The sequence below is a fragment of the Carlito syrichta genome, unplaced genomic scaffold (assembly GCF_000164805.1).
Source record: "Carlito syrichta isolate Samal-C Ts95f unplaced genomic scaffold, Tarsius_syrichta-2.0.1 Scaffold119098, whole genome shotgun sequence".
NCBI classification, from domain to species: domain Eukaryota; kingdom Metazoa; phylum Chordata; class Mammalia; order Primates; family Tarsiidae; genus Carlito; species Carlito syrichta.
The window spans coordinates 144,906-158,861 of NW_007063194.1; the positions used below are offsets into that span (position 1 = coordinate 144,906).

Here is a 13,956-nt window from a genome sequence, read left to right on the forward strand (position 1 = left end):
CCACTTAATATTATCTCATAAAAATTGAAATCCTTTTTTCTTTCTTTTCTTCTACCACTGTTTAGTTCATGTGGTAAAAAAAAAACAACTTTCATTGAATATTGAAATACCTTCTTAGAAGGTCTTCTAGACATCTTGCTTATCTCTCAAGTCTATGTGCCAGTTTCTAGAGTAATTTGTCTGAATAGTCAATGTTGTTCTCATTGACTAATAGAAGTAAAATGGATTCCTTGATCTGTCTGCTAATTTTTGCATGCTCATTTCCAACCATGGTTTCCATGCACCATATTGTTTCTCATCTCCATATCATGGACTTATGTTATTCTCTTATTATTACTCTCTACTCATTCGTGAAGAGGTGGCTCAAATATTACCTCTGCCATGAACCTTTTCCTTATTGGACATCATGCCACCTTACTACCCAACCTCTTGGTTGAGACAATTTTTTTTCCTTTGTTTCAACAGAACTTTTAAGGAACACATTCATCATAAGTATCTGTTTTTAGTTTTGTCTTCACTATAAGATATAGGCTGCACAAGAGCTAAGACGGTGACTTACTCACCATTCATTAAAGTAGACGGAGTGAATATTTACTGAGTTAAAAACAATAATTGTAGACATTTAAACAGAGAGAATAGAAAAGAAGGTCCAAAAATTATTCTGAGACATTCAACAGCCTTCACCTGTCTCAATTCTACTGAAAAGTATAGCGAAGCATATTGCTACTATGTGTACGAGGTAGTTGCCAGTACCTCAGCTTGCTTTGAAGGCATAGAGCACACTGAGTCAATGAAAAGATACCTGCACACACATTTATCACAGCATTACTCACAACAGCAAAAACATGGAACCAACCGTGCTGCCCATCAAAAGTGTCCTGGATAAAGAAAATGTGGTACATATACAGGATGAAATATTATGCAACCATAAAGAAAAATAAAATTATGATTTTTGCAGCAACTTGGATGAATTTAGAGTCTATAATCCTCAGTGATCTATCACAGAAACAAAGATCTGAATACCACATGTTCTCACTTATAAGCAGACCCTGAACATTTATCATAATACTGTAAAAAAGAGATTAGCAGTAGTGGGACACTGCCAGGGGAATGAGGAGAACACAACATCAATAAAGATACCCAATTTCAATGCAGGTGAAGTGGGGACAAAAGAGAGGCACAAATTTTACCAGAACAATGACCACATAATACCTAACCCTGAATTGTACCCCACCTCTTTAAAATAAAATAAAATAATTAAAAAAAATTTTTAAAAAGAGTTAATGTCATATGTTTGAACATAAAGGTTTATACTTTAATACTGTGTTCCTATCACCTAAATTACTTCCTCCTTCCAAACTTTTATCCTCCCCTACATACTGTGTTCTTAATATAATAAACAAAGTGACCTTTTTAAAAACAAATGTTGATCATGTCACGACTCTGCTGAAAACTACTTAATGTTTTCCTGTTTAATTCAAAGCAAACACCAAAATCCTGTATAATGGCCTATAAGTCTCTCATAAGCTGTCCCTGCCTCACTGTTCTATTACATACAGCTTATTATTTTTTCTATTATCATTCCACTTTAGCTACTCTGCCCTCCACACTGATGTTCTTTGAATATATGAGGTGCACTTCTACCTCAAGGGCCCTTGCCTCTGCTGTTCCCAACATCTAGAAAGTTCTTCTCCCTTATTGTTAAATGACCTATTCCCTCACCTTTTTCAGATCTTTTTCCAAATGTCACTCTTTGGGGGACCTTCTTAGTGAGAACTTCTATGGTCACACCTTTAAAATTCTAACCCCTCCCTATAAGTAATCTCCCTTGTATGTTTCTCTTTATCATCACCTGATACATTAAATATTGTTTCTATTTAGTCATTACTATTATTATTATCTTCCCTGTTTTCCAAAACACATGTTCTGTGAAAGTAGGGCATAATAGGCACTTAGTAAACAGTCTGTTAGCTTAAAAAAAACATAAAATAAGGTAGAATACTGAGTTTTACATATCCATAGGCTCAAATGAGGGAACACACTTATTTTGCTATAGAAACGATCATCTACTAAGAAGCATACAGTAGAAGCTTGAAAGAGCAACTAGAGCACGGAAGTTTATTGATATGTACATTGTACACATTAAATAACAATGGTTCGTGGTGTCAATGCGTAGAGCGGGAACTGTTCAATATGGGCAGATTCTGAGACATGCAAACATGAGGAGCAGTGGCTTTGTCATCAAGGCTCAGCAGCATGTGCCACTCAACTCTTGCAAAGAAAAAAATATATAAAAGGATCAAGTTGACAACAGGAGCATGCTTCAGAAACTGAATTCCAGAATTTCAGTTATGAACAGTTTCCATTTGATCCATGTCCCAAAGCATCTGAAACTGTATTTGGAATTCTGACTTCAGATTTTGTGGTTTAGTAGAATTACATAGAAACTTTGATCTGAATCTATTTTACTAGCTGTGAGTAACCAGAAGAGTTCTTAAACATTTTGTGTCTTACCTCATTTATAAACAAATTTTAAGAAAAAATGATATATTCCTTAAAATGCACAAAGATCAGCCATTGATACATAGACAATGAATGTGAAGCAGAACAGGTTTGCAGATAGGAATACTGGAGTACAGACCTTGAGACTGTCACTGATCTTATGTATAAGGTATAACTCTCTCAATTTTCCTTCTGTATATATAATATGAGGATCATTATGTCTAAAGTACAATTGTGAGGTCTAGGAATAGTAAGATAAGACACCTACTCAATGTCTGTGTACAATAGATACACATTAAACTATAGCTTCATCTATTGATTCTGTCTCTATTAAGACTCCTTTTCTCTCAGGAAATTATAATAACTGATGCTATTTGTAGTATCCAGTATACCTATATTTAATTTACATTTAATATATTCATGGAAACCAATTATAACATCAAAATTAACTAGGTCATCAAGCTAAAAGAAAATGTTCTCTCTTGAGGTACCTAGAAAAGCATTCAATAATATTTATGGAATGAATAAAATATATAGAGATTTTATATACTGTATTTAAGAAATCAGGATTCTATAAGTAAAGATTTGAGAGAATTACTATAATAAAAAATTTGGAAACCAGATAACTGAGTTTCTATACGCTTTCTAACAATTCAGGAATCTAGAGGTTTTCGAGATTAGTTTGGGCAAAAATTTTATCCACATGAATACGTTGTTTCTGAGGCAAGAGTTTGAATTTGAACAAGCAGACACCCCAGAATCAAAAATTTTAGTTCAAGGAAGATGCATATACTCTGTAGTCTGACAAATTAGTGACTTCTCATGGTTTATAGCTTCAGTGACACACCTTGATGGCCTTTATGAGGAGTCCTCTAAAAAGCATTCCCATGGGAGGTAAGAATTGTATAGGTAAACTTAGACATCCTTTACAATGGTCTAGATTTGATAGTAAAGTGATTTTATTATATATTTTATAGTAAATTAGACATGGCATAAAAGCCACAAAATAGACTTTAAATAAAATTAAGGACTCGCATGCAAAGTCATTCTGCTTTGTTTATACAACATGTACTTTCTACCTTTAGTGAGGTCAGCGATTTGGTTTGCCTCTTTCAGATTGTGAATAAGTCAGTACATATATTGCTATACCTAAAAAAACATGTATTATCTGATTATCTGATATAAATTTTAATGCAGAGAGTAAACTCTTAATTTCAAATAACAGTAAATAAGTAGAGTGAGAGAAGTGTGAATACAGTTGAAAATAGGTACCAAAAGTTATGAGAAAGGAGAAGTAGGTTATATCAACAATATGAGAAGGAACTTTATAATTGAACATTGATGGATGCAGTATGTCAAAATAATTTGGTAAAGATTTCCAAATGAGGCAGATTATGGTGAATTCCAAATCAGAAACAGAACATACTGAGTAAAGAAAATAACTGATAGAAGAATTACTTCTCTGTCTTAGGAAACCATTAAACTTGGAAGAATGAGGGAATATCCCCCAGGTTCTTTCCTACCAAGTGAAGTATGAGAAATTTAAAAATTCTTTTTACCTTAGATTTGTGAAAAGGAAAATACTTTAATACTAAATCAACAGTGTAATTCAAAGCAATATGCTATAACATCTTGGGGCATATGTTTACTCTTATGACATCATGAAAATTTAGGTGAATTTTCCTTTCCTGATTGCATTTTTATATTATTTCTAATAGCCTTTGTTAAGCTGAGGTGTCATTCCCTCTAAAGACTGTCCCAAGAACCACAGATTTACAAATCTAATCATCTCCCGGAATGTGCTGTATGATTTTAAACCAAAAAAGTAAGGTTTTTAGTTTCACCATGAGCTAAAGAAAGTGGCATAAAAAGTCCAAGTTTTTCCACATCCAGAATCAGTAATTTTGGGTTCCAAAGACAAATGTTTGGTCTCCAGTGCCAAAACGAAGCAAAGACTTCCATGGGTTCCCTTTCTATCCAATATGCATGTATTCACTCTTCCTTATGACTTAAGGCAGGTCTCTAGAATTTCTTTCCCCTCCTCAACTTGCAACTTTCTCTTTACCAAGCACCATTTCTCCATTATTCACCAAGATCTATTTCCTTCCGATATGTCCACTCTTTTTTCTACTTGCTAATTTTATAATTCCACTTTTGTGGAAACCAAGTTCAAATGACACATTCACATTAGTGATCTCCCTTCCCCAACCGCTGTATGCCCTGGACCTCTCCCTGTTCCTGTGTACAGCTCAAGGGAGTTCCCTTGAGTCATATCTTTTATCGAGTAACTGCCTCTATTCTATACACGTGCTACTTGAAATGCAATCTACCCTTCCATCTCTAAAAACAGCCAAGTCATTTCTCTTCCACCATTTAGATGATTACAGAAATATAATCTCCACCACTAAACCTGCCTAAAAGGATGAAAGAGCTGAGGCCTTTTTATTTGTTCCCAGTGAACATTAATTCTTGTGTCAATGTCTCATATGTGATTTAAAAGCTTTATTATACAACCAGTTTAATGTTGCAGCTGCATCATTATTTTAATTCAATTATTCACATGTCTAAGATATATGTGTTAATGGAAATTAAGTTTGCTATTTACTTTTAACACTATCTTGGGTAACACAATTTAAGATTATTATTTTGATGACATGTCTATAAAATCATAAGCGCCTCCTTAAAAAAAATTCTACAATTCAAATGATTGATTTGTATATGTGTGTTTGAAGTATTTATTTATATATGCACATAACATATAAAATCTACATAGTATATAAAATCTACATGTATTTAAATTTTATATATATCACATGTAATAAATAAAATTGACTTTTTAAAGACTTGCGTAGTGCAACAGAGTTTCATTTTTAAGCATTCAAAAAATCATCTATGTACTGATCACATACTATATGCAAGGCACCATGGAGTGAAGATGCCGTTATGAGTTACCTCTTTTCTTGTTTCACGTCCTTTCTGAACAAACCAGATAACTTTTGCTTGCAAAGATCGTGGAGTGCATTCCAGCAAAGTACTATTGTTCTCTACGCCATAAGCCAGTCGCACTTCAGTCTTATCCAAAGCATCCCCTACAACAGGAAGTTCACATCAGCCTTGAGACTCTGATATTACGGGTAAATAATTTTTAAAGCATTATTTAAATCTCTGTAGCAACATAATTAATGCTCTGTTCATTGCTAATTTCTATGCAGAGTTATTTAGAGCGAGTAGCATACAAAAATCTGGGCATTAAAAAGGCAAGCAGGCTACAGGGTGGGACAGAGGGGGTAACTGGGAGTTTGGTTCCGATGGGTGCGACAGCCTGGACAGCAAGAAGTTAAACTTATGAAAAGTGAATGGCAACATATATTGATAAAGTAGCAAAGAGAAGGTGAGTGCCAAATGTTCATGCAAGACATCAGACTAAATCGATGGTTGAAAACAAAACCAGAAATATAGGCAAAATAGCACTATATAAACACGAGTGTGAATGATAATCTTGACAAAGGACTATGCTTATCTAGTTGTTGGGCTCCTATAGTAAAAAATGAGTATAAACTCAACTACACACATTGTGAAATAGAGTTTCTTAATTATAATCTATGTAGTGTACCAGAAAGGCTCTTATTAGACTTGAACTCAAATTTGCATACAGGCAGGTTTACTTAGCTGTCATGCGGAATAAAAACAAATGGAATGATTTTTTTTTTAATTTTAACCAAGACAAATTACATAACTAGATCTCTGATTTTTCTTTTCCTATGCCTAAAATCTTCCTCAAAAGTGACCTGTAAACTTCTCTAAGATTAAGGTCCTTCCTTTCTCTGTATTTCCAGAGGCTTGAGTCCTGCCAGGAAATCTGAGTCTGCCTGTGGTCTAGCAAACTGCTGTTGGACCACAATGTTTGAATCTGTGTAGAACCACTTCTGGTCTCTCAATTATGGTGGCCCTTCCTCCTGTGGCTTCTTTAGGAGATCAGTGACATTAAATGCAGCCTGTCCACCAATCACCGTAATAATGTGAAGAGTTAGGAGAGTGTTTATCTGTCTTAACTTCCTTACATTTGACTAAAGCTGAAATTTCCCCTCATCTTTTACCCACCAGACCACCTGTCACTCCTCCTCACCACTAACCCCAGCTCTAGGTTATTAAACTTCAGTAAAAAAGTAAAAGCTTTTCACTTGATTCTATTCTAAAGCTCACTAGGTGATGCGATACAAGTTAAATCACTCAACAAAATCACCAGAAGTTACACTACATGGTGAAGCTACTCCCGGTATGAGATAAAGACATGAGTTATACCAGTCACTGCATCATCAACCACCTAAAGTATGCAGCATTCTTGTTTCAGGATCCCTTTTGGAGGTCTAATAGTAAAGCTTATTTGGGGTACATCAAACTTATTTTCTTAATTATGTAAAAAGTATATGTCAGTTGCATTATTTTAGTATATATTAACCACGAAGAAAAAAGACTCTTTTTAAGAAGGTTAAAGTTTATCTTCAATGTACAGACTAAGTAACCCATAACCACTGATTTTCTGTGAATTACCAACAAACTGCTGTCCAAAGCACTGCTGAGCTGCATTTCCATGCCGAACATCTTGTCTCCGGAACCGCCTGAAAGAAAGTAAATGCATTTAGGAGATGTTCATATTTTAATTTTCCAGACTTTAAAATACAGACTTTAAAATACAGACAATCACATTAAAGATTCAAGTAGTATTCTGCTACTGAAAAAAATTGATCATTATATGAAATAAGGATAAAATCCAAGTTTCATAGTTTTTCTTACTTCCATTGGATGTTGTTTAATGGTCAAGATCTATGTAACACTGTTTTTTTAAAGCACTTACATAATTTTAAATTCTGGAAGCCCCAGCAACAATTTAATGCATTTCTCTTTTTATTTTGTTAAAAGTTTAGGCCGGGCTTGCTGGCACAGCCTGTAATCCCAGCACTTTGGGAGGCTGAGGTGAGTGAATTGCCTGGGACCACGGGTTTGAGACCCACCTGGGCAGCTTGGTGAGATCTTGTCTACAATAAATTGAAAATTAGCTGGGCATGGTAGTGCTCGCCTGTAGTTACTGCTACTTGGAAGGCTGAGGCGGAAGGATTGCCTGAGCCCAGCAGGTCGAGGCTGCGGTGGCCATGAGTGTGCCACTGCACTCCAGTTTGGGTGACAAAGTGAGACTCCAACTCAAGAAAAAAAAAAATTAGTTCAACAAGAAAACTTGTGGTTTGAAATGAATGTCTTAGTTGATAAGGAAAGTGTGCAGATAAAAATAATGGGATTTGAGTGGAGCATTCATTTACTACAAAATATTTATTTCAACTATAAAAGTCCTGTATATTACAAATAAAAAGGCATCTGAATTTAAATATTTTGTTCTATAACCATCATAATCTATTCAAACAGAGTTGCTAATAAAAAGAGATAAACTAATAATTTACTGTCCTCAGCTTGTTCTTTTATGTGGATATAACATTTAGAAAGCATATGCTTTGGTTCAATGTGACCGTGTGTCACACGTGTTTAATGGGATGTTGTATACTTGATTGATGGTACTCAAGAAATATTAGTTTTTTTCCTTCTTAATTTGCCTATTGTAATTAGAATAATTACTATTATACTTTTATATGTCATAGATTGCTTATATAACTGAGAAAAATATAATATTCTATATATATGGGGAAATATTCCAGAATACCTATTATATTTTAATTTGTAGGCATCTTTCTGAGAAATTAACAATACATATTATCAATATTATTACTGGAATTCTAAAATTAAAATCTCTGGTATACTTAGTTTAGCTTAGAGATTACGATAGAAATATTACATAAAGGTGACAAATACCACTTGCTTCTCTAATTCATGGCACTTCTTCAATATTGAGGGAAAAACAAAAGGCAAGGCAGAGTTTTACCCTGAGGGTGATGGTAAAGTTTCCAAAGTGATGAGCTGTTTTAACCATATGTAATGCTAAAATTTGGAAAAGTGAACCAGATTCCATTCCGAGGCCACCACTAACATTGTCTATGATTATGCGCATATTTCTTCCCTTTCCTGGCTCTTTGTGTCCTCCTTTATAAAACAGAGTTTGCTAAATGACACCTAAAATTTATTCCAATCTCCCTCTCTCTTTCTTTTTTTTCTTTTTATTCTACAGTGTCCTGACTGCCTCCACATAACAATAATGGAATTTTATTTCAAGAGGTAAAGTGCTTTCTCACATAGGAGTTCAAATCTTATTTAACCACTTAATAGATATTGAAAACTAGGGCAGATGGACATTTCCAATAAATTTTTAGGATGATGGCCTATGTACAAAAGCCTATTCTAGTTTTGTTTTTTTTAAACGTATAGGTCGCTGATTAGAAAACCTTACCTGAAGACTAGAGGTTTTACAAAGTGAAGACTAAAATTTCCACATGGATCACTCTACTGAACTGGATTGAAAATAGAATTTATTAAAAAAGTAGCAAGCAAAAGTAGAAAGCTTTATATTATTTTATACTACAATGTGTAACTATTATACAACTGATAGCAGATCTAGATGAGAATTAAACTGCTTTGTTAATATCTTAGGTTGTTGAGTATTGCTTCAATATTGGAAATCTAAAGTCTGTTGAGCAATAAGGAATAATGGATAGGGGTAAAAGCATTGAAATAAGAAACGGGTTGACGTATTGTATCAAGATTTTTATACAAGTGATGTGAGATAAAAGGAACTACAATCAAATAATTCTAGATAAGCGGTATAAATAATGCAAAGAAATTGAAAATTATTGCAAACATGCATTTAAAAAGAAAGATATCACACTCTTAGCAAGGCTTCAGTTTATTTTATGCTATGACAATACAGCTGTCCTTTATTTCAGCAATAAAAAAATACTAGAATCAGGAATTTGAGAAAGGTTGAGCAAAGTTGCCTTTCATTCTCATTGTTTTTGTGTCTATTTTTCTTATAACTTTAGCCTTTTAGAAGCTTTTAAAGAGAATACTGGAAATGGACAAATCACAAGAGTAAGGGGAAGAAAAAGACCTAGCTTTAAAAACTGCAGTGTACTTTGGAAGACCATTTTAAACAAGTGGTTTGGGTTGTGAATTAATGTTCTTCCCCTGTTGACTCATTTTCACTCTATGAGCAGAAAAGTATTTATTTTAATGACCAGTTTTCAATTTCTGCTTCTATTCAGGTCTGAAGCAAAAATGATCTGTTATAAAAGCAAACTATTTGCCCTTCATGTGCTGGAACTTATCCAAAAGGTTCTCCTCCAGGGGTGAGTGATGGTTCAAAAGAATTTGACACCACTGAAAGATCTCCATTTCATGTTACTGAACTGAACTAATTCATTTATGAGTGTGGCTTCTGACTCCAGCGTTTCATGCCTTCCTGTCTACTCTTGTCCATCCACTTGACTTTTTCTAGTTAACTCTTTTTGCCCACCCTTTCTAACTATATTATCAAGCTTATGGTCATGTACTCTCAAAAGATACATCATTTACCAAAAAGATTTAGCTAGAGAAACTGCTCGGTTAAAATTTATCACCACTAGAGTATGCCTAATACAAGACCGTATTATTCATAAGGATTTGTACAAGGATTATATACATTGTTATTGTTGTTAATAATTATTGTTGTTAATAAATAATTATATTATTTATCATAAAATTGCCTTCCTACTCTCATATTCTGCCACTTCACCCTTGATTCATGGAACTGCCTGGTTTTTCCTAAACATTATATGTTTTTGTGCAATTAATTCCCTTTAACTGAAATCTAGTTATATATCTACCTCCAAGATTGAGATCAAAGGTTGGATTACTTTGAGAATTAAATAAAGTATTATATGCATTATACTTAGTCCAGTACCTTATACATAGTAAATGTTCAGCAGTGAGCTACTACTGTCATTATTTACAATTCCATTCTTTACTTTTACCTCTGATTTCCTGTAGACAAGAGATTGTTACTTCCTCACATTCCTTGTACATAGTACAGTAATTGGCTGAGTAGTTGAATACATTAATAATAAATTTTTTTTTGAGTTGGGGTCTCATTCTGTTGCCCAGGCTGAAGTATAGTGGCAAAATCACAGCTAATCACAGTCTCCTCCTCCTGGGCTCAGGTAATCCTTCCACCTTAGCCTCCTGAGTTACTGAGACTACAGGCACATACCAACATTCCAGGCTAACTTTCTGATTTTTTGTTTGTTTGTTTGTAGAGATGAAGTCTCACTATGTGGCCTAGGCTGGTCTTGAACTCCTAGGCTCAAACAATCCGCCTGTCTTGGCCTCCCAAAGTGCTAGGATTACAGGCATGAACCACTGCACCTGGCCAATTTGTTCAAAAGTAATTAATTTTCTTAATCCTTTACTACAGTTGGCAAATTTCATTGAGAAATGGCCTCTGAAAGCATCATATCATTATTGGCTATATGCACTGGAATGTTAATTTGGCTCAAATGAAATTAACAAAAGTTTTGAATTAGTGAAGTTTCAATGAGATTCTACTATAAATGTGAACTTATAATAATAATACTAACCACACTAAATTGAATTAAACTAGATTCTGAAAAAGGTTGAAACAAAAGTAACCCAAAAAGAAATAGTAAAGAATAATTGAAATTAATACAAAATGCTTTTCAGTAGGGAAATTTCAAATAGTTCTATGTTTTGTGTTATTTTGTCTTTGGTCATTTTATCATGAGAAAAAAATGCTTAGTCTATTAAGGAATATGAATATTTCTTCTTGATGTATTTCTGCAAAGTATGCACAACTTCATATTGCTTGAGTGAAGAAATAGCCTTGTTCTTCAAAATACTTTCTGCACCTCAAGTTCTCTGTTTAAAGAATACTAGGATTTACCTTCTTTAAGAAATAGCAATGACTTCACAGAATTATAGACACTGGAGTTTGGTGGTCTTTAGGTGGCTTCATTTGTGTTGAGTTAAATCACACATTTCCTTAATTATACAGGTCATGCATTTGCCTAGGAGTTAAAATATTCACTTTCAAAATGAAATTAATGAAGACCAGCTGGTAGAGAGGACATGGGGCAAATGCAGGATGTATGTTAGAGCTTATTTATTTATGTTCCTTTTAAGTCTTTGAATTCCTCATGTGCAGTGGTTTGCCATTTCCACATTTTAAGTTTATCTAAACTCGTTTCATGTATTGCAGCAAAATTTCAAAAGAAGGAAGAGTTAATTCAAACCTGGGTAAAAAAATAAAAGACCAACAGCATGTTCACCTCCAGTCTCTGTGCACAATAATTCAATAATTAACGCACGTATTTTCAGGAAAAACTCGTTTTCAAAGCTTATATTATGAACAAAATATGACTATGATAATTTATTTAAATAAAAATAGCATTTTTTAATGGAATGTGTGGAAAAAAGAACAAGAATCACCTCCCTCCAAAAAAAGGGGGGGGGGCATTAAGTTTTCCTAAGTGGAAATATTCATTGGGTATGGTATCTCACCTTTTTGCATGAGTGCCTGTTGGGTAATACCGGGAGCAGGATATGCCATCCCAGGCACAGTAAGGGTCTCGAGCCAGGCAGCAGTCAGCACAAGCACTTCCATACATGTCACAGTGATGGAATCTGACCTGAGCCACAGCAGAAGCAGATCCAATATACAACTGTTGCTAGAGATCAGAAAGAGGTCATTAGCAGAAATGAGCAGAACTTTCAATGAGTAATCACACCTAGATTTCACATTTATACTATCGCCTCAGTGAATATTCACTTAAATTATAGCAGTTGCTCTGGACAGAGAGTGGAATAGTGATATCTATAAACTTAAATGCAAGATTAAAATTGCTAGACAGAAGTTGACAAGAACTTAAGAAGCTCTGTATTCTTTTATTCATGATCTTGCATTCCTTTAAAGATATATAGGACTATCCAATAAGACATCAGATAAGTAAATGGTAAATTAAATACTGACATATATCAAAGTGTGATGTAGATAGATAAAGAATGAAATGGAATAAGCTAAGATATGTTGTTAAGTAAAAGGAAAAGCAGTTGAACATTTCGTATCATATCTTCGCCTAAACATAAAAGGTTATTTATAAGTAAACTTGAGACAATATATGCAACAAGTGTTTCTAAAGTTTACATCACACTGAATCCAGCAAAGTGAAAGGAGGATGAGTTTCACTGCACACTCTTGACTTATCAGTTACCATTATTTTTTCAAAAACATTAGCAAAACAATAACTACAGAATAATGTGCTATCATGACTGTAGAACTAAAACTACTCTCACCTTCTTCCATATAAATCGAAAATGAAGACATATTAAATCTAAATCACTATATGCTTTTGTCAAAACCAATTAATGGGAACAAAATTTCAGCCAAACAAGATGAATAAGCTCTAGAGTTCTATGTAACACTGCACCCGTAGTCAGTGATAATGTATTGCACTTACAAATTTGTTAAGAGGGTAGATCACATGTGACGTGTTCTTACCATAATAAAATAATAAAAGAAAAATAAAATTATAACTATGCTTATATATAAGCACATATACTAATGATCTTATATCCTTTGACCTTAACTGATATGTAGAATACACACACACACACACACACACACACACACACACACACACACACACAACTTACTCTCTTTGAAGAAATTTCCATAGAAATAATAGGAACTGGGTCCTGAAAGTAAAAGAGTTTTATTTTTAAGAAAAAATAGAAATATTTGCCTTAATATGATTGTAAATCACTAAAATCATATTAGTATGTGAGTAGTTCTATACCAAGTAACCTATAGGTTTCATTTTAGTAAATCTATACACAAGTACAATTAAATTAAAATACAATTTAAAATTTTTTTGTAATGGAGTGGACACAGATGTAGATGAGAAAAGCAGTGAATAATCTAACTGGTTTACTGTTTGTGGAATAGTTTTTGTATTTGAACCTTAATATTACTTGTGTTTTGAAACTCAAGTAAATAAAATAATAAAGTCAGAATGTTCCTTTTATAAAGTAATTGACTTACTAGAAGTGAAACAGTTGTGACTTTGAATAGGTATTTTATTGCTAATAAACCATGTGATCTTTAATCATTTAACTTAAGCCTGAACAAAGTATATTTCTGTAGGAGATTCACCATAACACTCCACTGAATCACTCTGAAACTAGGATTCTTCGAACAAAATAAATAACCTGGATTTCTTACATCTGCACCATAGGAAAGACAATATATAGCATACCTTTGAAAGCCTATGTGTTATTTTAGGAATGTTGATTAAGACTAGAACATCTCTAAGGAGCACAACAAACTCAGATAAATTCTACAAGTTAAGAAACACAAGGCAGGTGAAATCCACTCTGGGGATAATTATTCTTTGAAAAATTATTTTTAAAAACAGAACATTTGATCCTTTTTGTCTGCTATAAAACCTTTATTCATCCATGCCT

General features: G+C 33.7%; 1 protein-coding gene across 2 annotated transcripts in view; it reads right to left on the minus strand.

Moving 5' to 3' along the window:
- SEMA3E (semaphorin 3E) overlaps positions 1-13,956 on the minus strand; it is a 121,734-nt gene that overhangs the window by 15,316 nt on the left and 92,462 nt on the right. Inside the window, exons 12-16 of one of the 2 annotated variants that reach the window (XM_021707505.1) lie at positions 13,147-13,188; positions 11,995-12,161; positions 7,054-7,121; positions 5,455-5,591; positions 1,346-1,348 (exon numbers count right to left, since the gene is read on the minus strand). In XM_021707505.1, coding sequence (XP_021563180.1) covers positions 1,346-1,348; positions 5,455-5,591; positions 7,054-7,121; positions 11,995-12,161; positions 13,147-13,188 — 417 coding nt within the window. The remainder of the gene's footprint in view (positions 1-1,345; positions 1,349-5,454; positions 5,592-7,053; positions 7,122-11,994; positions 12,162-13,146; positions 13,189-13,956) is intronic. The other variant, XM_008047956.2, reaches the window with a different exon arrangement.